The 25521-nt window shown below is 52.4% G+C and overlaps 7 protein-coding genes across 7 annotated transcripts; 5 read left to right on the top strand and 2 right to left on the bottom strand.

The window, feature by feature from the left end:
* The first annotated feature begins 1080 nt into the window (after nt 1–1080).
* M406DRAFT_272779 (uncharacterized protein) lies at nt 1081–7830 on the top strand. Its single transcript, XM_040918160.1, has 6 exons — nt 1081–1521; nt 1663–2533; nt 3043–3116; nt 3192–5875; nt 5995–6732; nt 6802–7830. The coding sequence occupies exons 1-6, from the start codon at nt 1234–1236 to the stop codon at nt 7220–7222; spliced, it is 5076 nt and encodes a 1691-aa protein (XP_040782305.1). The 5' UTR covers nt 1081–1233; the 3' UTR covers nt 7223–7830.
* Nucleotides 7831–8278: 448 nt separating this feature from the next.
* On the top strand, nt 8279–8674 carry M406DRAFT_30348 (uncharacterized protein; the record flags this gene model as incomplete). Its single annotated transcript, XM_040919313.1, has 1 exon — nt 8279–8674. A coding segment is annotated over one exon (396 nt), but the record flags the coding sequence as incomplete, so codon positions are not given.
* A 917-nt stretch (nt 8675–9591) lies between these two features.
* M406DRAFT_232462 (uncharacterized protein) lies at nt 9592–10563 on the top strand (the record flags this gene model as incomplete). The annotated part of the gene is made up of 3 exons (XM_040915904.1): nt 9592–9815; nt 9939–10292; nt 10395–10563. Coding segments are annotated over 3 exons (747 nt in total), but the record flags the coding sequence as incomplete, so codon positions are not given.
* Nucleotides 10564–11596: 1033 nt separating this feature from the next.
* On the bottom strand, nt 11597–13051 carry M406DRAFT_344593 (acid phosphatase/Vanadium-dependent haloperoxidase; the record flags this gene model as incomplete). Its single annotated transcript, XM_040921993.1, has 3 exons — nt 11597–11680; nt 11957–12743; nt 12848–13051. The coding sequence occupies 3 exons, from the start codon at nt 13049–13051 to the stop codon at nt 11664–11666; spliced, it is 1008 nt and encodes a 335-aa protein (XP_040782308.1). The 3' UTR covers nt 11597–11663.
* Nucleotides 13052–15882: 2831 nt separating this feature from the next.
* On the top strand, nt 15883–16636 carry M406DRAFT_354826 (uncharacterized protein). The gene has a single exon (XM_040923000.1). It carries the CDS (start codon nt 15907–15909, stop codon nt 16444–16446), a length of 540 nt encoding a protein of 179 aa, XP_040782309.1. The 5' UTR covers nt 15883–15906; the 3' UTR covers nt 16447–16636.
* A 112-nt stretch (nt 16637–16748) lies between these two features.
* On the bottom strand, nt 16749–18346 carry M406DRAFT_35096 (uncharacterized protein; the record flags this gene model as incomplete). Its single annotated transcript, XM_040922589.1, has 2 exons — nt 16749–17655; nt 17754–18346. 2 exons carry the CDS (start codon nt 18344–18346, stop codon nt 16749–16751), a joined length of 1500 nt encoding a protein of 499 aa, XP_040782310.1.
* Nucleotides 18347–20337: 1991 nt separating this feature from the next.
* Nucleotides 20338–22461, top strand: M406DRAFT_22508 (uncharacterized protein; the record flags this gene model as incomplete). Its single annotated transcript, XM_040915717.1, has 2 exons — nt 20338–21517; nt 21635–22461. Coding segments are annotated over 2 exons (2007 nt in total), but the record flags the coding sequence as incomplete, so codon positions are not given.
* Nucleotides 22462–25521: the final 3060 nt, after the last annotated feature.

Raw genomic sequence — 25521 nt, forward strand, 5'->3', positions numbered from 1 at the left:
ATTTAACATTACAGCTGATGTAGCCCTGATGCATCCATCATCGCTCTTGCCTTCATTACATGCGCTTCCCTTGCCGTCAGTAGTCCCATACACGCATCCGTGGTATGTCTTTCGTTTTCTTTTTTGCTCCATCCGTCATCCTTGCGCCCTGTCCTCTTCCCTTCTTCTTTTCTTTTTCCCTTCCCACACACCCCAAACCCCGTTTCCACTTCACCCTAGGACGATCCTGCCCCACAACCACCTTCCCTTTCTTAATGCCCACACGCTACAAGGCACTGTACCGTATGCTCTCGCTCGCTCGTTCCATTTAATCATTACCTAGTGGCGAGGTGTACGCTACGAAAACGCTACAACTGCACACTACACGACACGACGTCGACACTAGTACCTTACCTCTGCCGATGCCACATCTGATCCCCTCCCCACCCTTGAGCGTTCTCTCCCGCACATTACCCATCCCCCCCCGTCTTTCCTCTCCCTCCTCACCTTTTGCACGTGTGCACCACTTACAACATCCTTCTCGACCACCCGCACCAGCCCTTACAGCCCTTGTCTAGACCCAGCATAGAATCCTCTCCGGATTATTGCATTCTGTCTTCTGCTGTTTGGATCTGAACTTTTATTAAGTAAGCGCAGGGGACGTGGTTAGTCCAGCCAGCACCCGTTTGCCTCGTCTTTTTACACTCCCCATTTCCAAGTCCAAGGCCACGCCCACACCCGCACCACCACCTCCCACATCCATTCCTACTACCGAGCACGGCAATCCCACAGCCTCCCGACACTATTTTCTTCTGGGTTATTTCTCGTGTGTTCATAATCTCAACCCCTAGATGTTCATAGCCCGGTAGATTCAGCCATAGAGACCGGATTCGGCGGCATGCACTGCGATGCCATCGTCTCTACCTGCACACGGCTCCCCAGCGTTGCGTGACGGACTGCGACACCACTCCACCACGCTCTACTTCCGACTCTGAATCTCTCTCATAATCTCGAATACTGCTTCTCGATACCCAGCTCGTCCTCGATTGCCCTCTCACTATGCCCTCCCCCACGCCAGCGTCCGCCCCGGGCGGCGGAACTCCCAGCGCCAGCGCACGAGCCTCGCCTGCCGCAGGCGCTTCCACGAACCAGCAACCCTCCACTACCACCACCAACACCTCCTCTTCCTCCTCCTCCAAGACGAAAACCAATCCGAACGGCACTGCGATACATCCTCAGACGGCATTAAGTTCCATGACCAGCCTGCCGCTGGACCTCACCTCCGTTGAGCGCCGTGGCCAGCCTACTGCCGTAAAAGAGCCGCTGAAGAAGACAAGCCGTATCTACGACCTGGAGGAGGCGCCCGTCTACCAGCCCACCGAGGAGGAGTGGAAAGACCCAATAGAATATATACGAAAGATCACTCCAGACGCAGAGAAGTTCGGCATTTGCAAGGTTATACCGCCAGATTCGTGGGACCCAGACTTTGCTATTGATACCGAGGTCAGCAATTATGCCCGCCCTTTCTTGCCTTTCTTGCCAGTCTGGCTCCCTCAATACTGAGACGATGCTGCACCTGCGCCGTCTTTTCTTTCCCCCCCTCTTCTAATTCGGTCCATACTTTAAAAACGCCCCCTTACTTCTTCTCCCTTTGAAGATGCTCATGCCTAACATTTTTGGTAGAAATTCCACTTTCGTACCCGAAAGCAGGATTTGAACTCTGTCGAAGGCAGTGAGTCTCCCTTTTCCCCGATCCGGCGGAACCCCTCGGCCGCAGCAGCTAAGCGCAGCGAACCCGCTATAGGCAGCAGGGCCAACATCACATATGTCGATGCCCTGCTCAAGTTCCACAAGCAGAATGGCAACCAGCTCACCCGTATGCCTTACGTCGACAAGCGGCCTCTGGACCTTTACCGGCTCAAGAAGGCTGTGGAATCTCGCGGCGGGTTCGACAAGGTCTGCAGAACCAAGAAATGGGCCGAGATCGGTCGTGATCTGGGCTACAGTGGCAAGATCATGAGTTCTTTGTCAACATCTCTCAAGAACTCCTACCAGAAGTGGCTTTGCCCCTATGAAGACTTTTTGAGATTGGCAAAACCCGGTGTTCATCAGCAGCTGGAGTGGGAGAATGGCGGTCCGCTGACTCCAAGCCCGGCACCAAGCCCGATGAAGCATTCCAACGTCAACACGCCGTCTAGCCTTCGAGGCGACTCGCCTGCACGAAATGCGTCGAGTGCACTACAGGCATCAGTGAACTCTGGACGGTGTACACCTGCTGCTGATGCGCAGCAGCCACCGCCACCGCCAAAGCCCGTCACTTCAGGATTTACAGCCATCAACTCGGGTGGTTTCACCGCTGTCAATTCTGGCTTTACGAGTGTCAATCGTCCAGTCGTTCAAGATTCAAAGACTAGCACGCCTTCGAAACAGTTTGCCAGCCCTCTGGCATCCGCTAAGAACACACCAGAGTACCGCCCATCTGGTCTGGGACCATCAGCGTCGGCGCTGAAGCGACAGCTCAGCACTGACAGCCTTGATCTCAGCCGTGACAATGGTGCCGACAAGGACGACGACGGTGGCAGCAGCAGGAGAAGCAAGCGGCTCAAAAAAGGTGAGTCTTTTTCGTCACAAGCTTTTCCAGATTGAATATTCCCCCCATCACCGCAAAGTAAAGGAAAAGAGAGAAGGAAAATAACTATCACGTCATCTCTGTTGCGATATTTGTCAGCTTATGGTGGTGGTTGGGCTGCGATCTGACGGCAATTGGCGTCCTGGTGCGACTTAGCCCACAGGCCCTTTTCGCTTTGGGCCCACGGACTCTGCCGAGGCCGCACCTTTGGAAAGACTTTTGAGTTTGGCTGAGGGCGATCGGGCGGGAACAGCACAGCAGAATTCGCTCGCAGGGGTTGAGCTATTCTTCTGCTTTTCTTTCTCTGCGCCGAGTCATGCCGTTCCTCTCAGATCACAAGGATACTTGTTGGGGTTGCAGCAGGGGCCTTAAAGTGGCGTGGCCTCTTATTGGTGAGAATTCGTTCGGCTAACGTGTACATCGACTTGCAGAAGCCGTCCCGACTGTCGCCGGATCACATATGTCCATGTTTCGGCCGATGCCCAGGTTGCCCAGGGACGATACCTCAGTTGGCGAGGTAAGTTGGCGCCCCACGCTCTCTATCCTGTCTGCCTTTAATAAATCCTTGATGGCTGACAGAGAGTTACAGAAATGTGCGCAATGCGGTAAGGCTGAAGAATCCAGCTTCTTTGCAGTCTGTGAGTCGTGTGACAATGCGTATCATGGCACCTGTTTGGATCCGCCCCTGAAGGTTAAGCCGGAGCCCGACTGGAACTGTCCCCGATGTCTTGTGGGCGATGGCCAATTCGGGTTCGAAGAAGGTGGCCTGTACTCTCTGCGGCAGTTCCAGGAAAAGGCTGCCGACTTCAAGCAGGGCTATTTCGAGAAGAAGATGTCGTTTGATGCAGCGCTGGGATGCAACAAACCTATCACGGAGGATACTGTGGAACGTGAGTTCTGGCGCCTCGTGACGGACGTGGATGAGGAGGTTCAGGTTGAGTACGGTGCCGACATACATTGCACGACCCATGGGTCGGGTTTCCCGACAATCGAGAAGCATCCGACAAACCCTTACTCGACCGATCCATGGAATCTCAATGTGCTCCCCTACCACCAGGACAGCCTCTTCAGGCATATCAAGTCGGACATCTCGGGCATGACAGTGCCCTGGGTCTACGTCGGCATGACCTTTTCCACATTCTGCTGGCACAACGAGGACCACTACGCCTACTCGGCAAACTATCAGCACTTTGGTGCGACCAAGACGTGGTACGGCATTCCGGCAGAGGACACTGAGAAGTTTGAGCAGGCCATGAAGGATGCTGTGCCCGAGTTGTTCGAGACAAACCCAGACCTCCTGTTTCAGCTTGTCACCCTCCTTACGCCCGACCAGTTGAAGAAGGCTGGTGTTCGCGTCTTTGCTGCGGACCAGCGCGCTGGTCAATTCGTCATTACCTTCCCCAAGGCCTATCACGCCGGCTTCAATCATGGATTTAATTTCAACGAGGCTGTCAACTTCGCACCGTGCGACTGGGAGCCTTTCGGCCTCGACGGGGTGGAGCGGCTGCAGGCTTATCGGCGCCAGCCCTGTTTTTCACATGACGAGCTGCTCTGGACGGCTGCCGAGGGGATGACGGGCAACGGTCTGACGATCCAAACAGCGAAATGGCTTGCGCCTGCGCTAGAACGCATTCACCGTCGAGAGCTTGCCGAGCGCGACGCTTTCCGCCACAAACACTGCTCTTTGCAATCTCACCAGTGCAATTTTGGAATTGAGGGCGAAATGACATGTCCTCTGGCGTTCAAGGTCGACGACAAAGATGTTCCCGAGGAAGAATACTCCTGTGCATATTGCAAGGGGTTTGCCTATCTGTCGCGGTTCAAATGCCTCAAGTCCGGCAAGGTTTACTGTCTTTTGCATGCTGGAAGTCAACCGTGTTGCGAGGTGCCAGAGGCGCAGCGATTCTATGGAAAGGATCACGAGCTCGTCTACCGAAGAACAGACGAAGCCATCTCTGCAACTGGCAAGAAGGTCTCGGAGAAGGCAAGCGTGCCTGAGATCTGGGAGGAGAAGTACGACAAGGTTCTCGAGGAGGAGCCGACGCCTTCCCTGAAAACCTTGCGCAACCTACTCAACGAGGGTGAACGCATACCGTACGAACTCAAAACCCTCCCCATCTTGCGCAATTTTGTTGACCGTTGTAATCGCTGGGTCGAAGAGGCAACCAACTACACGATCCGCAAGCAGCAGAACCGCCGAAAGAACGAGAAAGTCTGGCAAGCAGGACTACGCAAGTCGAGCATCGCCCAGCAAGACGAACGAGAGCGCGAGATGCGAAAGCTCTCCAACATATATCGACTCGTGGATGAGGCCGACAAGATTGGCTTTGAGTGCCCAGAGATCCAGCTCATAAAAGATAGATCCAACGCCATCAAAGCCTTTCAGGAGAGTGCCAGGAAAGTGATCGATCACCCGTCCATGCACCAGGTCGAGGCGGTGGAAGAGCTGCTTGAAGAGGGTAACAACTTCAATGTTGACCTGGACGAGATGGATAAACTGGCCAAGGTGCTTGACAAGTTGAAGTGGAACCAGCGGGCCAAGGAGAGCCGTTGTACATTCATGTCCTTCACGGAAGTCACCGAACTGATTGACGAAGCTAAGCGCATCGGCATCGAGAGCTACAACGATCATCTCGCCTACTATGTGGAACAGCTGACGCAGGGCTTCGTGTGGGAGAAGAAAGCCAAAGAGATCATGGAAAGCGACGCTATCCACTACCAGCAGCTTGAGGCCTTATCTCTCCAGGCAACCCAGCACCTGTTGCCCGTGTCCCTCACGACGCTGGAGCAGGTCGACCAGATCCTGCACAAGCATAGGGAGGCACTGCGGCTGATTGTCGACCTGAACACTCGTTCACGGATGCATGATAACCGCAAGCGACCCAAGTATGCTGAGCTTGCTGAGGTGATGAAGATGCTGGACGATTTGCAGTCCAAGCCTGCAGGGACTCTGGACTTGGAAAAGGAACAGCGCCGCCACGAGGACTGGATGCGCAAGGGAAAGAAGCTCTTCGGGAAGACCAACGCACCGCTGCACATTCTGAAGAGCCACATGGAGGCTGTCCTGGAGCGTAATGTCGACTGCTTCGACATCTCCAGAGACAAGCCGCGTCTACCAGCCGAGCCGGCCTCTCGCGAACCCTCACCTGATAAGGAAAAGGCAGGAGGAGTCTATAGGTGGGACGATCCCAAGTTCCGAGAGGTGTTCTGCATCTGTCGCAGGGTCGAAGCTGGTATGATGATCGAGTGTGAGCTGTGCCACGAATGGTGAGTTCCCCCTGCCCTCCGGGGTCCTTTCTTTTCGTTTCCTTTTTCCTCTTTGTCCTTTGAGGACTTTTTTGTAGTTATAGAATTTCTCTGATAGGCAGCTGACTTCTTCCATTCAGGTATCATGGCAAATGTCTGAAGATCGCCCGCGGCAAGGTCAAGGAGGAAGACAAGTACACGTGTCCTATTTGTGACTGGCGAGTGAAGATTCCCCGTGACGCCGCAAGGCCGAAGCTCGAGGATCTGATCGATTGGTACGATGAGATACCAGGGCTGCCGTTCCAGCCGGAAGAAGAGGATCTGCTCAAGAAGATCATCGACAATGCACAGGCCTTCCGAAACCATGTTTCGTCCTATTGCAACCCGGTCCTGTCAACCAGGAACGAAGCCGAGACGCAGCGATTCTACTTGCGGAAGATCGAGGGCGCTGAGGTTCTCCTCGCTGACGAGACCAACTTCTTCCGCCAAGAGTTGCACAAATGGAGTCCTGTGGCCCCGGACCCACCGCCCATCATTGAGGTGTCCAAGAGCACCCGCAAGCCTCGACCGACAAAACTCGACAGGCTGCTGCTTGCACATGGCGTAACTGACGTCGAGGATCTGCCAGAAGCCGTCAAGAGCAAGGGGCTCAGTCTCAAGCGCAAGCGTCAGAATGCCGAGATGGCCGCGCAAGCCGCAGCACAACATGCTGTGCAAGCTGGGTCGTCCACAGGTGCTCAGGCCAACAGCCCCCCCAGTGCCCTCACCTACGCCTCGTACTACCAGCGCGGAACGTCCTCACAGCCGCAGACGCCAAACCTATCGACCACAAGCAGCTCGCACGCCCACCCGCCACGCGGGCCCGGATCAGCCGGCTCGTCGTCCCGTCAAGGCCACGGGCCGATGCTTCGAGCCGAAACGATGGATATGGAACAAAACGCCCCCAGTATTCACCCGAGCTTCTTCCATCATACCCTACCGAGCGGACCCCAGCTCTTGCGAACGCCAGTTGACGACGGCGGAGCGCTGAGTAATTACATGTTTAGCGAAGCGAGCCGCCAGACGACGCTCGAGTACTTGTCCAGGACCAGTGAGGGGCGCAAAAAGGCCGAGGAAATATTTGGGCCGAATCCCTTCAACCAACTTGCCGGGCCGGCAATGTCCAGCGCCGGCGGTCAGGACGATGCATTTAATGGCAGTGTGGATGATGGGGATGTAGACCAGATGTTTGCCGACATGGTGAATCAGGATGAGGATGACGAGAAAGGCAAAGGGGTTGCCAGTCAGCACTCGGATCAAGAGAAGATCACTGCTGACAGCCTGGACAGGGAGAGGAACGGGATAGATGCGTTGTTGGACGGTGATTGAGATTATGGGGGATGGTCCCCACGTTGTTTATCACACTTTTCAGCTCGCGTTGCTTCTTGAGCGACGACATACTGTTCTGGAGGATGTGTCATGTTCCAAGACTTGACAGGATCACGGCCTACGGACGGCCCATTTATATCTGGAGTTGGTGGAAATTTGTCTACCAGGACTTGTTATTACGGGGGAGGGACTTGAGTATGTGTGCACATGAAGTAGACATGGCGGGTTGATTGACAACGGCGCTTGGTGGAACGTCGGACTGGTGCATAACAAACAGTTGCTGGTTGAGGTTTTTTTTTGTCTTCTAGCTTGCTTTTTCTAGATGATGGGTCGGCCTTTGCTCTGGGCTGTGAAACTCAAAAAATACCCTTACTACTGGGAAAGAGAGGGAAAGAAAGGGAGAAATAGGCGTTTGCGGGGCGGTGAGCCTTGTGCCACGCATACAGTAATCGATCATGTTTGTTATTTTTGCACTTGAAACGTTGGCTGGCGAGTGTTAGTTCTGAGATGCACGGGGCTCTCGGTGTCGGCATTTTGTATAACTAGATCAAAAGTCCTACTATATTTCTTATTTGTAGACTGCAATAAGTTGACGGCCGCTAGAATTGATCAAGCATAGAAGTGATGAGATGGAAGGGTTTTTTCGAAGAGGTGCAAATACCTCGCATACTTTCGTAGCCATGGTGTTGCAGTGGGACGGTGCGAGGAGGCCCCGGGGGGCCGAGAAGGCCGGCGGGGATGGTAACGAGAAATGGAAGCAAGGACAGAAAGAAGACTGCTGGTGTTTTTTTGTTTTTTTTTGAAAGGGTTAGGGCTGTTACAGTAGGAACAAGGTTATATTATTTGTTTGTTTAATGCGAGTTGGCTCGTTCCCAGACAGAGTTCTCTAAACCCCCGTTCATCTCGAGCCAGGCACAGCGATTATTTGGATGAAAAGACACGCAGTCCAATCACTATTATACATTTTTTGATTGGAAGAAAATAGGAAGAGAAGCGAGAAGAAGAAGAAGAAGAAGAAAGAAAAAAAAGAAGAAGACAAAGATGCAGACTGGAGGCACCTACGCTCCCATCAACGCCTATCTCATCGGCGCAGCCAGCATCGGGCTAGGTCTTCACGCCATCTTCCGGCCCCGCGAGGAATACGCACGATTCGGCCTCCCGCTCCCACATGCCTCGGCACGGCGAGGACCACCTGATACTACCAAGAACCCCTCGCCTCTGGATGAGCAGCGGAACATAGCACGGCCGGATAAGAAGGAGGAGGAGGAGGAGGAGGAAGAGGAGGGAGATGTCTCGCCGCTAATGTACATCAAGGGCATACGGGACATCACATACGGCCTCGCGCTGGTGGGGCTGCAGTACGAAGGACACAGCGCCGCGGGGGTGACCTTGGTCGCTGGGGTAATGGCGCTGGCGGGACTGGGGGATGGGATTGTGGTTTGGTGCTCTGGTGGGGGACGAGAGGGAGGGCGGCGGCGGCGGCAGCGGCAGCGGTATCAAAAGGCTATTGGGCACTGGGTTGGCGGGTTTCTTGGGCTTGGGGGGTGGGCGGGCTGGAGGGCTTTTCGGGCTTATGGAGAGTGGGCGGCGTTCCATGCGCTTCATTATTGAATGTCTGGAAAAAAGAGGAGAGGGGCTCACTGCGTTCTGTTGCATGCTTCTCTCTTTTCTGCGTGTGTCTCTCTCTTTTCTACCATGTAGATCATTTGTCGTCTGATCATGATCCCATATGATGAGTGCTGATTGGTTTGTGCACCCTTCTCCAACCCCAGACCAGCACCACCACCACTTACTTCTCGGCTGGTTGCATTCCCGGATCGTTGGCGTCGGTTTGCTCTGCTCCGCAGACGCCAACTCCATGTTACCCTTTGATTAGTCCTACTGACACAGACAGACCACTGCACTTGGAGGGTCAAGCCACAAAACGTTGCACGGCACACGACCTGATGTCATTACATTACCGCCCCCCTGTTTCTCTTTTCTTTTTTCCAAGAAGGAGAGGCGGGGAAGGGGCATTTGTCTCACCTTTTTCTTTTTTTTTTTTTTTGGGTCGCCATTAATGAGAAGCAGATCATGCTTCGGTAGCATGAGATGAGATGCTAGTGCTCTCCTCTTTCACTCTGCCTTCAATTCAATCTTGACTTATCATGATATCTACTGGCCCAAAGTTCAATCATCTCATTGTATCTACTTGTTCACCAAGAGCCCACTGTCAGTCCTGTTGATAAAACCACAAATCAAAGAAAAACATGGCGACAGCAAGCGCCATCGCCATAGCGGCCGCCTTCAACAGCGCCGACCCGCGAACTCACCCTCTCGCAAGAAACGTCACCCTCGACACCAGCCTCTCGACCCCCGACCAGTACGAGGCCCTGCTCGGCCGCAAACTCCGCCCCACGCCATCCCATCTCACCAGCCGCGTGCTCTACCTGCCCAGCCACAACGATAAAGTCGCACACCTGCCCGTCTACGACTTCACCGCCGAGTTTGGCGATGTGGTGCGCGACGAGCCTGTCGGCGGGAGCAGGTTCAAGACCAGGCTGGGCCTCATGGCGAAACCTGTGGGGGACGGGAGGGGTCCGAGCGAGGTCTCGTATCTGGTCGACTTTGAGCCCTTGGAGGCGAGGAGGCCTTCTCTGCCAGGCGGGCCGTCGGACCCTGTGGGGATGGGCATGGGCGTCGGTGGTGGTATCGGCCACGGCAGGCGGAAGAGCAGTCTCACCACGATGACGACGGGACTGGCGACCAATGCCACTGTGCAGAAGCGCAGCCTGTACGGCGGCGGCGCCGAGGTCGGGCTCGCTATCCCACCGCTGGCTCCGCTTGGACCGGACACCGAGGACGGCGCCGTGGCCTGCACCCTGGCCCCTCGCTCGACGACCATCAACATCCCCCTCGTCACGTTGTTCCCTGTCGAGCCGACCACCTCGAGATTCGGCTCGAGCCGCAATCCCTGGTTCACTTTCACTGTCCCCAGCCTGCTGGACGACGAGCGCACGCTGCAGTGGCAGATCCACCCGGTCGAGCAGGGCTCCCTGCGCTACACCCTCGTTGAGATTCCACACTCGTCGTATCACTACTCGCCCAGCAGCAACAACAACAACAATAACAACAATGCTGCTTCGCAGGACGAGGAGAACAACAAGACGAAGAAGCCCCCCTTCTCTGCGAGCGAGGAGGAGAACGAAGGCCGGATCCGCGCCATCTATCACAATGTCGGCCTTGGGTTTTCACTTGCTCAGCCTTTTAGCGAGGGCGCACTGCTATTGCAGGACGGTCTTGATGCTGAGCTGGAGGCTCTTATCGTTGCGAGCCTGTTGGGCTTGCTTTGGCGGGTGCGGAATGAGACGGCTAGGCCGCCGCGGAAAGGGTCGAAGCCTGATGTTGGTGGTGGTAGTGTTGGTATCAGGATGGGAAGGAAGGGCAGTGTTGATGAGGAAAGACGAGGGTTGGGCAGCCCTGGGAGTAGCCCTGTGAGTCCGGGCAAGAAACGATTCTTTGGCAGGATCCTGGGTAAGAAATGAGGGCGTGGTGTCATTCGCTATGTATGGTTTGATTGAATGGGCGTTGGACATGGGTTTTTACGGTGGGGTTTGCATTGTCGATTCTTTCTTCTTATCACCCTCTTTGTGTCCCTCTTTCTTAGTATTTGGCTTTTCTGTTATACCCAGCCTTCGTTTCTTTCTTCTGCTCCTTCATGATACCCTGGGTGTGTTTGGCAGCAAAATAACATAATGAAGCTTTTCTTTCGTCGATCAGATTGAAATATCAGCTGGTGGTTTCCCTTCTTCTTCTCTTTTTCTTTCTTCGTTGGATGAGGACTGGTTTTCTTTTTCCGTTTAATTTCTATGGTTGTCACGTGTGGACATTAATGAAGATGTTGAAATTGAGATGAAAAAATCAATCACTAACCAATTATATGGATATCAAGGCGTATTCATGTGCAAATTGAAAGTCTCTTGTGCAAACAGTAATTCAGTGCTATTGCACAAATCATAGAAGTTGATGCTGAGTCGTAGCAAGTGCCTCACTGCCAGCACCGTCGATGGCAATGTACAACGAAGGTAATGCCGAAAAGTCTCTGTAAATACAGTTCTCCATAGTTAGTACTTACTCAGGATGATCCTCTATTGACGGCAGGCTGAACAGCATGCAGTAGAAACCAGCTACTACTGCGACATCAGCAGCCTTGCCCACAGCGATGCTATCATGTGTGAGCACTGATGTTACGTGACAGAAAGCATTCCGAGTTGCTCGAGCACATTGGAGGTAAATGAATCAATACACATGAACGCATACATGCACACAGGCCCAGACCGGGGAATCTTGAGACGGCATTGAAGATTAATCAGAATTCTTTCTTTTCTTTTCTTTGTATTGATCGAAATAACTGGTATGGGTATCTGATACAACATTATGCAACATGAAGAACAGGTGCAGTTCAAGGGGGTAAAGTGACTATAGGTAGGTAATTATATGTGAGCTTTTACAGCTGACACACACAGGCGCTGAGAAGAGAATGAAACTACTATCCATAGCATTCCTTGTAATCATTGCCCTCCCTCTACACCATGTTTTCAGACCCCGTAGCTGGTCCTGATGCGACCGGCTTGCGTGAGAAGGTGCCGTTGTTACTGCTGGTGCCATTCGAAACACCATTGTGGTGGCCATTGCTAAAGGCTCCATGCTCACTACCATATGCTCCTCCTCCAGACGCCGCCCCAGCCCCAGCACCGCCCCAGCCAGCGCGGCGGGTGAAGGTGGCGCCAGCAAGTTCCGGGCTGGCAAAGTCAAAGGGGACGCCCCTGTGGAGAGGGATATGGTTGATGCGCCAGTCCCAGATGGCGGCATAGGTCATGCGGTAGGCGGAGAAGGCCATGACGGTGCCGATGCAGGCGCCGGCAAAGACATCGTACCAGTTGTGGAACTCGTCGATGGTCAGGGCGCCGCCGATCAGCACGGCGCCGAGGACGGGGGCGTAGATGGCGACGAGCTTCCACATGGCGGGGTGGTAGTTGGCAAAGACCTTGAGCTTGGCGTTGAGGTAGAGGTACAGGAAGATGAAGCCGCCAAAGGCCGCGGTGGTGTGGCCCGAGGGAAACGACTCGAGGCTGTCGTCGATGGTGTCCGGGTCGCCGGTGCAGATGTCGCGGGTGAAGTAGATCTGCTTGAAGCCCGTGGCGTCGTACTGGTTCTTGATGAGCGAGGTGTCGGGCTGGCAGACGGCCAGGAAGTGGGGGCGCAGGCCGCCGATGAGCCACTTGAGGAAGACCTGAAAGACGGCCGCCGTGATCAGGGAGTAGAGGAGGCCGATGATGGCGTTGTTGGCGTCCCAGAAGGAGCGCACGCGGATCTGCATGCAGAGGATGACAAAGATGGGCACCAGGCTGCCCAGCAGGGCGGCTGCCCAGATGGGGACAATCTCCTTGCGGAGGGGATAGGCGAATTGAGGGTAGACGACCTCGCCGTCAGAGAAGGTGACGGGGAAGGATCTGGTTGGGGCAGGGTGCGCCTCGTAGACCTGAAGAAGAAGGGGACTGGTTAGTATTGAGATATAGTCTTGCATTAGAGCATAAAAGACTGAATAAACTATATGCAGAATTTATGTATATATAGACGACTTACACCAAGGCCAATGGCTCCCAGACAGGCCATGGTCAGAATGTCGAGCCATGTATACTTGAGCCACTGCCCAAAGGAAGGACGAGTAGCCATCGAGTAGGTAGACTGGTTGCCACCATGGCGGTTATTGTGGTGACCATGGCCTTTGGTAGAAGAAGTGGTGGCCGCTGTTGGACCATCACGCTGTCGACGGTTGAAGAGACCCATCTTGACTGTCAAATTGGGAGTGCCGTGGGCCAGGAAGAGCGTGAGAGCCCCTTGGGATCAGGCAATATAATTACTGCCGTATTAGTAGTGGTATTATTATACAGTTGTAAGGTCGAGGATGAAGAAGAGAGGGAGAAGGAGAGAGCACAGGAAGCAAAGAGAGCAGACGCTGTACTCTTTAGATATAAAATTGAAGTCTCACGATCTAGCCCTTCTTGACGTCACTTTCAAGTGGAACACTACCTCTTTCTTTATGTTCAAAACAGTGACACTCGTCACCTCCTTTTTAGGCATGTGTTACCATACATTATCAATGGAAATAGAAAGGCCCCATCTCGATCATTCTTAGATTCATAGTATGTCTGATGACCCGCGGTCGGACCAGAGCCAAGGTCCGCAGCGGCACGGGCTGTCTGATCGTGAAGAAACGAAAAAGAGCCAAGCATCAGCGCCAAGTGACATCAGAACGGGTTGGAAACTTGGCTTTCGGTCTTGGCATTTGCTGCCCCCTTGCATTTTCGTGTCCACCACGCCTACGCGGGTCTTTTCCTCCGCTGAAAGTAGCCGTGTTGGGTTTGTAGCACTTTGTGTTAATTATGCACCTGGTGCTACTGCGAATGGCAGAGGTGATGAAAGGGAAATAAGGCAGACGATCTGTTCAGGCCCATGTGTTTCAGGCTGGATCGATGTTCGGGAACATCCGTCGGCCATCGTCGACCTCACCACCCACCCTGTCATTTTCTATTGCAGCAAGAAAGAAAAAAATTCATCATGGACGCGTTTAGGCTACTGTACCGTGGAGTACTGGTACGGTACCTTCACGTGTACGGATGGAACTGAAGAAAAGAAATGAAAACACTAGACCATCACTATTATGCACGTCTCATTTATGAGGTCTCCCCAATGTGTGTCTTAGACATGATGATATCACAGCGACAGCGTTTTCCTCTTTTCTTTCTTTTCTTGATCCAGGCTCCAAGTCCTCTCAGCATCGTACTTCCCGTGTTTCTTACCAGGTCTATATCGATCTTTGTAGATGGTCTGGGGATGAATGTGCGACAGTTCTAGGTCCAAAAGGATGAACACCTTGCAGCGAATGATTTTGGGTGATTACTTAGCAGCTTAGTTCCTATGAAGTATTTGATCGCGTACGCTAAGCCTGAGAGTGAGACAGCGGATGTCTATGAAGATTGTTGGATAGACATTTGCAATAAAGCATTACATCAGTCAATGCGACATTTCGTCTCGTCAAGCAATGTCTCATTGATTTAAGACGCCCTACATCCCATTCTTTTCCTGGCTAACTTGAACATTTGGAAATGCATTTCTTTCCCTGCCCACACTCTCGCGTATCAAAGCCCAGTGCTCTGCAACCTGTGTGGGGCATTTTGATCTGTCTGTATGTGAGTATTTTCGTCCAGAACCTCTTTTCAACAACGTCGCTGACAAACAAGATGGTCACACACAGACTGGTCGAGCGAGTCTGACTGTTTTCTCAAAGTTGAGAACACACCCGCCTACTGCACAGACACCCGTGAAGACACGCACAAACGCAGCCGGAGATTTGTGTCCGGCGCCGAGTTGCAGTTGGCGCCGAGGGATCTCCAGGGACACAAGCCACGTGCAGGGGCTTTTTATTTTCCCCAGCCCACCAATTTACTCCAGTGCCATTCATGGCCGTCCTCTACGCCGACAAGCTGACAGCTAGGCCCTGAGCAGGCAAGCGGTAGCGCCTCCTCCAGCTTTCGACCACTGCAACGGACTGCAGCGTTGCCGGAGGAGCCAGAAATGAGTGGATACGGATCACCTTTTGCTGGCCCAGGGTGGCATCCGCTACAGTAGTGGCGATCGATGGGTCTCCAGCATGGGTGTGGGGTGATGCACAGGCCAGTGCTGCGCCGGTGATGCAATGTGGGTAAGGCGTTCGAAACCTGTTGTTGACCGGTTTGTACGACAGTAATGAGTTAATGAGATGCTGGACTACGGTGAATCTTGTTGTTTTTTTGGTCTCTTCAACTCGGATCGAGAGCCTCAAGTCTGCTTTTGATTTGGTCTTATCCTGTACTGACATAACTGCTTCTTCATAATTATGTGTTTTCTTCGTTATTTTTCTCCTACATGAGTGACCCAACTATCCTCTACCTCTGAAGCGTGGACACCGGAGACTGAAGACGCTCCAATCGAAAGAAGGTTCAGCCCGTGAGACGAACACAAATACGTAAATACGCACATTTGGTCTTCCCTCTCTCCTCTTTTCTTTTTCTTCTTTACCCATGGCGTCCTATTCGACAAGCACAGGCCCACTCTGGGGTTCAACAACAATGACATCGTCATCCTCAAAGCAGGGGCGCGGCCAGGCATGGGCATCTGCGACGTGGGCAACGGGCCAGAGCATTATCTCAGGCATTCTGTACCAGAGGAAAGACTACGATGTGGCCCAGCACCATCGCGCAGAATACACGCATTTTCGTGATGAGATCTTGATGCCACCGGCCTACGACAGCATTGTGCCCGCTCCTCAACAACAACAACAACAACAACACCAGCAGCAGCCACAGAGCCAGAGTCTACTGCTACAGCGCCCACAACTGCGATTTTCCTCCTCTACCTCCTCACCATCTTCCCTCTCTTCTCCTAAGCCCTCTCCAGCACCTTCTGCTACTGGTACTGGTGCTGCCCTGCGACATCAACCCATCGACCTCCCCTGCCTCCCACGTCTTTTGGGCCTCGAGAATCTGGACGAGTGGGACGACATCCTCAAACGCACTCTTCGCTTTCATGGCCTAGCCGACTACGTCACTGGGCCCAACCCGAACACCCAGGACCCGTCACACAACAGCAGCACCAAAAACAACATGAATAGCAACAAGACCCATCTTCTCAACCCCGACCAGCATACCGCCAACTGTGCTGCCATCTGCCTCCTCATGGTGGGCTCCTTCTCGGCCGACGTCCGCGACACCCTCCTGGCCTACGGCTACGACCCTTCCGAGGAGGACCCGCGCGCCCTCCACGACCTCGTCCTCGAGGCGCTCCCCAAAGCCGCAGGCGAGGACGTCTCCACTTGGATGGCCGAGCTGAGCAACCTGAGCCCGACAGACCGCCGCTTCGACGGCAGCCTGCGCGAGTTTTGTCTGCGGCTGCAGTACCTGCGCAGGAGGCTGTACCAGGCCGAGCCGCAGCCGAACGATAACCTGGTGCTGGTCATGGCCGTGCTGGGGCTGGCGCGGTGTGATCGGTACGAGGGCCTGAGCATGACGCTGGGGAGGGAGCTGGAGAGGGGGGGTCTGACCTGGGCGAGGCTGATGGGGGATCTGAGTACCGTGCATGGAAGGGAGGTGAGGGAGAGGAGGAGGTTACGGGCCAAGGAGGTTGATGATGAGAGCGGGTCATGAATGAGGGAGGGAGAAGAAGAGAGCGAAGAGCTCTGAGGCGGGGCTGTCTTTTGAAGGAAGGGAAAAACACACACAACTGGGTACACAGAACCGGGTTTTGGGAACGTTTTGATAATGAGAACATGAGCATTGTTAGTTTATCTTGTATTATCACATGCAATAGTATATAATGATGATGATACGAATACATAAATAAGTATGCATTTATACGTACATTTGAACAAGGATCTCCTGTTCATATGTCTCTTCTTCTTCTTCTTAGTGAGGGTAGGAATGAGGTGTCTGATGATAACCCTATACTCTCACCCACGAAAAGGGAACCTCTCCCGCAGCCAACCACCTTTCCAGTAGAACAACATAGGCGCCGGCATCAAGACCAGACTCAGACCTCCCAAAACACTAAACCCAACTCCATACCCAAGTCTCTCAAACATACCCCCTACAAACAACGGAACAATCCCGCCCACCATGCTCCGCAGAAACGCCCCAGCCGCCAGCGCCGAGGCTGCCCTGTCCGCGAACGCATCGATATAGTACGTCTGCACCGTGTTGAAGATGCTCACCTGGCTCGCCCCAAAGAGAAGCATGGCCGCCAGCGGGACCTGCCAGGCGCGCTGGTCCTGCAGTGCCCATCCGAACCAAAACAATGACGCCGGCAGAAACACGGCCCCGATGTTGGCCATGGGCAGGCGGTACTCGGGCTGGCCATCGTCGCCGTGGCGCCGGGCCAGGTAATTGTACAGCCTGTTGTTGTAGCGCACGATGAAGACCGAGGTCAGCACGAAGCCGAGCATGGGTGCCAGATATGCCCATCCGAGCTGGGACTGGTCGAAGAAGTACGGGCTGCCGGACCAGATGTTTGAGTACTCGGCGTACAGGCTGTACATGGAGGTGAAGATGAGTGCCTGGTATACAGACATGGTGAAAACGATGGGCTGGGTTGTGAGGATCCGCACGGCGCGGGTGCTGTTTTGTGCAATCTTGCGCAGGATCGACGAATCGGACCCTGGAGGACAGCCCTCGACTGTATACTCCGTCTCTGGATGTTTCTTCTGCAGGCGTCTCTTGCGATCTTCCAGGATGGTGACGGCCCGCGTCTCGTGGAGAAAGAAGTAACACATCCCGGTGACCAGGCTCGACGCAACCAGGAGAATCCAGAAGATCCACCGCCAGCTCAGGTGTGCGACCACCAGACCACCAATGAGAGGTCTTTGTAAATATAACGGTGTTGTTAGCACGAATCAATAGTAAAGAGGCAGAGCTGAGTTCAGTAAAACTCGAGCTCCCAAACAATTATGAACACTCACCCGACTGTGGGACCCAAGACAGGCGCCACCAGGTACACCCCCAGCACCTGGCTTCTCTCCTGCGTCTCAAACAGATCCGAGATACTCCCGCCGCCGTTGGCCACGCTGACGCTCCCAAAGAAGCCCGAAAGCGTCCGGAGAACCACCAGCCCCGCGGCCGATCGTATGAGCGCCGTTGGGATCTGCAGCAGCGTAAACACCCCAAAACAAAACACAAACAGCCGCCGCCGCCCAAAAGTCTCGCTCATGGGCGCCAGGAAAAGAGGGCCCACGCCGAGCATGCACACGAACCCGGCCTGGCTGGCCATGACCAACCCCTGGTCTGCCCCCAGGTCGGCGGCGATGGCATCGGCGGCTGGGTCCAGGATGGACGATGCGGCGGGGGACAGGAGGGCGAGGATGAAGATCTGGAGGACCTGGGTTGCTTTTCTGGCGCGCGACCATGCGTACGGGTTGTCTGGATCGTCTGGGCCGAAGGAGATGGTCTGTTGTTGGCTGTGCTCGTGACCTTGAGGCGGAGGGCTTGAGGGGAGTAAAGGCTGGCGTTCCTCGTCACCCAGGCGACGAGGGCTTTTAGATCTGTCTGGAGACATTGGTACAGATTGGTTGGCCAGTCGAGTTGATCAATGGTCTTTTTGGATGGGCTTGAGATGAGCCCGTTTAGGGACTGGCAAGACCTATACAATTGCAGGCCAATATCAGACCAGAGATGAACCACATGCAGAAGATGTTGGATCTCACCGTGTAATTAAATGGACATCTTGTTTGACACAACGTACCAAGGAAGGGCAATTGGTTCATGGAAAGTAACCGATATGACCTGGCCAATATCAGTATGGATGTAGTGAGAGCTTGATTTTTCACTGATAACAATCAAAAGCCTGCTCAGGAGGCTGGTTGTATCAATCACGATACCCCGCAATCTCTCTGCCCACGTTTGCGGGCTGCGAAGTGTGCACTAACAGAGTTATGACATATTTTTGTTTGACATTTATTAACACGCTCCGTTTGGAGATGAATAGTAACAGTATAACGAGTTCCTCAAAGATATGTACGATATCTATATCCAGTTGAAGATTGGCACAGGAAAATGCAGTTGAATATGTAAATAATACTTGCAGTTGCTCAGAAAACAGAAGACATGTTGTGGTGAATCCATTGTGAACCTTGGAAGGGGGTATAAACAGCATCTCGCATGGTACGTCATAATAATGAACCCACCACGTCATCGCAATAGACTCTAGCGAGTGGTGATCATGTCCGTTCTTTGCTGAAACTATTCCCACTCTCAAATGAGCTGCAGGAAATAGAAGATCAAAAAGCAATTTTAATGAGTTGTAGAAGGAGGCAACTGCTGAAATTGAATAATAATTGGGTGCTGGGCTAAAACGGCGGACAATACAAAATGGGAATGAATTACAATTTCGCATTCGCCTCTCAGCACTCCGAAGGCCAGGCCAGACTATCAACTCAGCTCATTGACAACCTAATTGCCAGAATAATTCATGATGCAAGATTTAGCTTACAAAGCCTCGATCTACACGCTTTTCAACGATTCCATCACACCAGGTAGATACTTAGTATGCACACAACATCACCAGCATCAAATTGTTCTGTGTTTCTTGCCTTGACTCCAACTTCAACAGAAACTGTTCTTCTTCGCATGACAATTATATCATCCTGCTCCCAGCGAATCAGCACCTATTCTCTCCACCAAGTGCCATGTGAAGTAATGCCGAAAGAAGAGGGGTTTCATGGTCAGAGGGTCAACGTGATCATGATATCTCAGCACGCCATAAACCATGCATCCTAAAAGTACCATGCTTAGACCGCTTATGGTCCAGTGAACTAAGTACATGGGCTTGGAGGATCACCAGTGCCACTATCCCTAAACGAGACCACACATCACCCAAAGGTGAATGCAGTGACAGCGATTAGTGTACCTTCTTATTCTCGTTATCGCGGATGGGCAAGATGCTGCTGACCGTGAACAAGTCTTTTCTCTCTCTTCGATCTCCCTCTCCCTTCTCTTTCTTTCCTTCTTGCGACCACATGGCAGCCTGCATGCAAGAACAGTCTCCGCACGCTCGGATTGAGCGGCAAGCAGAGACTTAATGAAAAAAAAGAAAATAGCTTAAATATGTGGGCTCCCTTGTTCCTCATCATGCGTAATGATTCCGTATTGCGTCCAGGGAGGATCACGCTATCGAGATGCACCTAGCTAACCATGACAAGAGGCAGTCGTCAGTCTTCCAGGCAGAAGTATTTATTTCCATTTTCCTCTTTTCGTGTAGGATCGCGGCCCGATTCACAATGGTGAACAATTTCATCCCTGTGGAGTGGCGTTGAAAGAGTAAAGTACATTCATATATATATTATCGTTATTATCATAATCTTAAAATCTCTATGCCATTGTTACCCCTTGACTATCACTTGTCCCGAGAGTGACGGCCATCTTTTACGTTGGAGGTTTTACAACTTCAAGCTCACAAGCAAAGCCAAAATGCAGTCGAGCTGGGCCCTCAGGCTGCTCTGCAGCGCGGCTGCTTTCACAACATCGTGGGCTTCCACAGCGAGCATCTCGTCTTACCCACTGGCCGTCCGCAACCCCTATCTCTCCGCCTGGCTTCCAGGAAACACCGCCAGTAACGCTCCTACAGCCGAGCCTGAATTCTGGTATGGACAGATATTATACTGGCCTGTGTTCGCCCGCGTTGCTGGCACCACATACTACCTCTTCAGCGAGGTGAACGGCGTGTCCAACGCAAAGGCAGCAACCCAGACGGCAATCGAGTTCACCTCGACGCATACCATCATCACCTACACCGCCGGATCCGCCACCGTCATTCTTGACTTCTTCTCGCCCGTGTCCCCAAGCAATTACATCCGCCAGTCTCTGCCATACTCATATCTCACGGTCAACGTCACCAGCTCGACCGCACAGGATGTCCAGATCTTCAGCGGCATCGACGACTCGTGGTCTGGCTTCTCGGGATCCCTCGACGCCGTTGTGGACACGGGCTCGAATGGCGAGACAATCTACTGGGACCTCTCGGACCCGGGGCAGACCCTCTACGAGGAGGTCGACCAGATGGCCGCATGGGGCTCCGTCGTCTTTGGCAGCAAGCCCGCCACCGGCGCCACGCTGACGTACATGTACAATGTGCGCAGCACCGTGCAGCAGGACTTTGTGGCCAGCGGGACTCTCGACAACACGGCCACGGCGTACGGCGAGGACTACACTTTTGGCATCAGCCAGGACTTTGGCAGCACGACGAGCGCCTCGGCCACCTTTGCTGTGGGGTATGATCGTGCCCACGCGCTGACGTTTCTCGGCGCCTCGTACAGCGGGTACTACATGTCCGAGTACTCGACGCCCGCAACGGCCCTGCCTGCATTCCTGGCCGACTATGAGAGCGCCTACGACGAGTCTCTCACTTTTGACGCTCGGGTCGTGGCGGCTGGTAGCGAGTTCACGCCCTTCAACACGGACTACACTGATCTTCTCGAGCAGTCTGTGCGGCAGATCTACGGTGCCATGGACGTGGTGATTCCCACGAGCACGTATGACACGGCGGACGTGCTGGTGTTTCTCAAGGAGATCTCCAGCGATGGGGATGTGTCGACCATTGATGTGATTCTTCCAACGTTCCCTGCGCTCTATGTCATCAGCCCGGACTGGATCAAACTTCTCGTTGAGCCGTATCTTATCTATCTGAATACTGGCGACTGGCCGGAGAAGTACATTCCGCATGACCTGGGAGGTACGTAATTACTTGTCAATAACAACTTTTGGCCTCATAGAAGATGAGATGGTCAAGATCAGGAGGATTTATAAAAGAAAAAAGAAAAAAGAAAAAATAGAAAGGCTGACACACAAGCCACAGTCTACCCACAAGCGTCAGGACACAACGACGGCGGCGGCGAGGCCATCTACGTAGAAGCCACAGCCCCGCTGTTCACCCTGATCTACGCCTACACCTACGCCACAGGCGCCTCAACGGCCTGGCTGGACGAGTACCGAGAGAAACTCTTCGTGGCAGGTGACTGGACGGTCGACAACGGCTTGTACCCGTCAGACCAGCTCAGCACCGTCGACGCCATCACGGAGAGCGCCAACCAGACGGGCCTTGCCATCTGCGCGGCCGTGGGGCTCAAGGCGCTGGGCGCCCTGTTTTCTCTGTCCAACTACACGACGTACGGCGAGAGCTTCGCCGACACCATCTACACGACCGAGGGGATCGGGCTGGACAGCACCTCGGCCCCGACGCACTTTACTTACAACTATGACTTCCCAGACAGCTGGGTCACGGCGTTCCACCTGTTCCCGGACAGCCTGCTGGGGCTGTCGACGTTTCCCGAGGAGGCGCACATCATGCAGGCCGCGTGGTACGCTGAGCAGTATGCCGCGCTGGCGTCCGTCAGCGGGGGCACGCTGTATGCCGTCCCGGGCAACGGGTACTCGGTGGACTTTATGATCTCTGAGTGGGCCGTGTGGGTGGGCGCGACGAGCCGCAAGTATGCCTCGAGCTATGGGGTCGGCGAGTCGGCCGTGGACGCCATGTTTAAGTTTATCACCAATGGGTTGAACCCTGTGCCTATGCCGACCAAGTTTGTTGTGAGCGGGTCTTCGGATCTGGGGGAGTATGTGAACAACAAGGCGAGGAGCACGGTTGGGAGTGTGTGGTCTCTTGTGGCGTTGGACGGGACCTGGTGAGATGGAATAAAAGTAATATATCTGGCCGGATTGGACGAATTGATGAATATAATGGTGGAGAATAGTATAAAATGATACTAGAATTGGTATATCTGTCTATAGTACTCTTATTTGTAATAGATTGACAACATTGAACATGAAGCAGTCTCACCAAGGGAGGCCATGTTTCTCAAGGCGACTGTTTCCCATATTGCAACTTGAAAATGAGCCTGAAGAATGAGGGAAGGCTTAAGAACGTTGAGAGGAAATAAGACTTGAGCCGAAATATACTGACATTTGGTTTCGGATATATACATGTACACATTAGGTACTGTCTGACCCCCCCTTGCCGGACACCCGTACCCGCCGGACACTAAAATGCGAAATGGCTCACACAATTGCCACCTTTTCAAGTATATAGAAATAATTCACTTCAAATCGTATAATAATAATAAATATATCATCGAAATGATCTAAATTTCCTCATTCCAAATATCTAGTTGGCATACGGCTAGTCCGCCCAGAAGATCGACGAATTGGTGGTGAATCCTTACGTGGAATGTCTGCATTATCGTCCTCAGAGTCCTCCTCGTCAACCTCGTCTTGAACCTCCACAATATCCTCAGCAGGCAAATCCTCCTCTTCCTGGGCTGTGTTGGCCTCTTCTCCAGCCGAAAGTGCCTCTGAAATAGTCATAAAGCGTTTGTTAGGATTGGGGATCTTCTTGCGCTTTCGGGTCTTCGAAATAGCTTCGTTCTGAGCCTTAAGGGAGGCATTTCGCTGTCGGAGCAAGATAACCTCAGCTTGGAGGTCTTTAAGGTGATTTGCGATCCTCCTCAACTTGCTGCGTTCGTTGTAGCTTCGGTCTCGGCCTATAGCAGTAATAAACTCATGGGAAATGGGCTCATTCTCCTCGTTCTCCTCCAACTCATCTGCTCCTCGTTTTTGCTTATCCTCCTGGATTTCCTCATGAGATAGGGCTTTATAGCGATTAATTGGATAATTGCTACTATGTTTCCATTCTCCTTTTACTACTTTAGAAGTAATTGCTGCTCTGGCTGTAATGAGACACTGTAGAAAGTTGATCTTGTTAACAGGGGCTGAGTTTGTGAGATCTTGCAACTTTTGAAGTTCTTTCCGATAGGCTGCTTTCAGTACAGCAAATATGCTGTTATCTAGTGGCTGGAGGCTGTAGGAGGTGTATGCGGGGAGAAAGCAAAGGAAAACGTTATTCAAGTAGCAAGAAGCTATGAACTCCGGCTGTTTTATATCAGCACATTATCCTCGAGAAATACTATCTTGAGCTTCAAAAGATCTTAACTTACTGATGTATAGCTATTATAGCCATCTAGAATAAGGAGGATAGCTCGAGATATATCATTCTCACGGAGATTATTCATCTGAAGAAGGAAAAGATCCTCAAGCCATGCTACTGCGATTTCATTGCTTGTCCAGCTGTTTTGATCGGTAATCATGCGCCAGGTTGGCACAGACTGCTCCATGTCTTCAGAAAACCACTGTTTTTAAAGATCTTTGCTCTTGAAGATGATGCCTGGGTTGAGAAGCTGGCTTGTAGCTGTACAGCTTTCAATGAGAGTAACCCAGCTTCTGTCCTGGCTGCTTTTGAGGAATGCCTTCTTTTTTTCAGAGGATCCAAGGACCAGCGAGTTCAGGCCTATCAAAAGTATCAGTTCAGGAGCTCTGAGATGAGGATTCCATAGAAATTTACTATATCCAGTCATAATGCCACCCTTATCCACATTCACTGTAAGCTGTAGCTCAATCCACCCATATTCCTTCTCGCGAATGTCGAAATACTAGTTAACAGCTTTCGGGGTGAAGGCATCGTATCTGGTGGCTTCCTGGCGAGTGCCTATTTTATGGCGAATTTGAGGATTTCTCTTCTTGAAGCCCTCTATCCATTTGCAGCTAAGGGCATTGAGATCTCCCTTCTGCTTGAGGAGGGCTCCTACAACACCATGTACAGCAGAAGCTGATGAAGCATATCCTAGGCTCTCCTACTTGATAATTCATCTCGATATCTTCTTTTCCTCAGTAGTAGAAAGGCGTTGTTGAGGTTTCTTTGCTTCTTGAACTGAGAACCCTGCATGCAGCCGATCTGACAGCGTTTGGAGGGCGATTCCGTGTTTCTTGGCTGATTTTCGTAAAGATAAATGGTTATCTATAATATCGAAGAGAGCATCAGCCATATTCTCCTCATTCCAGGCGTGGGAAGGCATTGTAGCTTGCTTGAGGTAGAAGATTGTTGAAGGAAAAGGATCATGGATATGAAGACAGGAAGGAACAGATATTAGCTTCCGGCATTGCCAGAATTGCGTCATAAGGCGTCCAGGCATAGATATAAGTATATCAATAGATTCGTCAATTAAAGGGCTATCTATCTATCAAAACAGTTTCTGAATAGCTTCAATATTGAGGAAATAATATGTAAGTGAGGATGTTGGTATTTGTATGGCGCTGTCGGAAATTAGCTGTCCGGCGGGTACGGGTGTCCGGCAAGGGGGGGTCAGACAGTACCTCTTATTTCTTATTTTTGAAATGTAGTCCTTCTTTATAAAATAGCATCATCAAGACTAGGAGGGACAATGAGCTTACTGACAAGAAGTCTGGATGATAGATAGAGGATTGCGATACCCCTCATTACTTTTAGCAGTCTGAAATGAACGAATGTGGTTGCTGAGATGGGAAGGAAACGACTTAAAACAAAGGAGAGGCCCAGCAACATGGTGCTATTCATAACTATTCCATCCTGTTATAGAAACTGAGAGGAGGGAAGAAAAATAATAAGATGGATGAATATGAAGTGAGACAGGCTAAACAGTATGTGAACAATAAATTATATGGTCAAGTAAGTTGGCATTGATGCTTCAGCAGAGGTCGCCTCGTTCATGTACAGTAAGTAAGTAACCTACAAGTCCACTAGAGCCTGCTAGGTAAGTACTCTTGGCACCCCGCAATCTGCCCAGCTCCCCTGCTGCCCACAGGGCCAATGCGGGGCCTAGAACCTTTTGCGGCTCTACTTTGGATTGAATCGCATCCATGGATTTTTGG

This window comes from Cryphonectria parasitica, assembly GCF_011745365.1.
Source record: "Cryphonectria parasitica EP155 unplaced genomic scaffold M406scaffold_1, whole genome shotgun sequence".
NCBI classification, from domain to species: Eukaryota; Fungi; Ascomycota; class Sordariomycetes; order Diaporthales; family Cryphonectriaceae; genus Cryphonectria; species Cryphonectria parasitica.

Coding starts and splice junctions, on each gene's coding strand:
- M406DRAFT_272779 (XM_040918160.1), top strand. CDS start 1,234: ATGACCAGCCTGCCGCTGGACCTCACCTCCGTTGAGCGCCGTGGCCAG. Junction 2,534..3,042: donor TGATCTCAGCCGTGACAATG/GTGCCGACAAGG, acceptor GACTTGCAGAAG/CCGTCCCGACTGTCGCCGGA. Junction 3,117..3,191: donor TGCCCAGGGACGATACCTCA/GTTGGCGAGGTA, acceptor GCTGACAGAGAG/TTACAGAAATGTGCGCAATG.
- M406DRAFT_354826 (XM_040923000.1), top strand. CDS start 15,907: ATGAATAGCAACAAGACCCATCTTCTCAACCCCGACCAGCATACCGCC.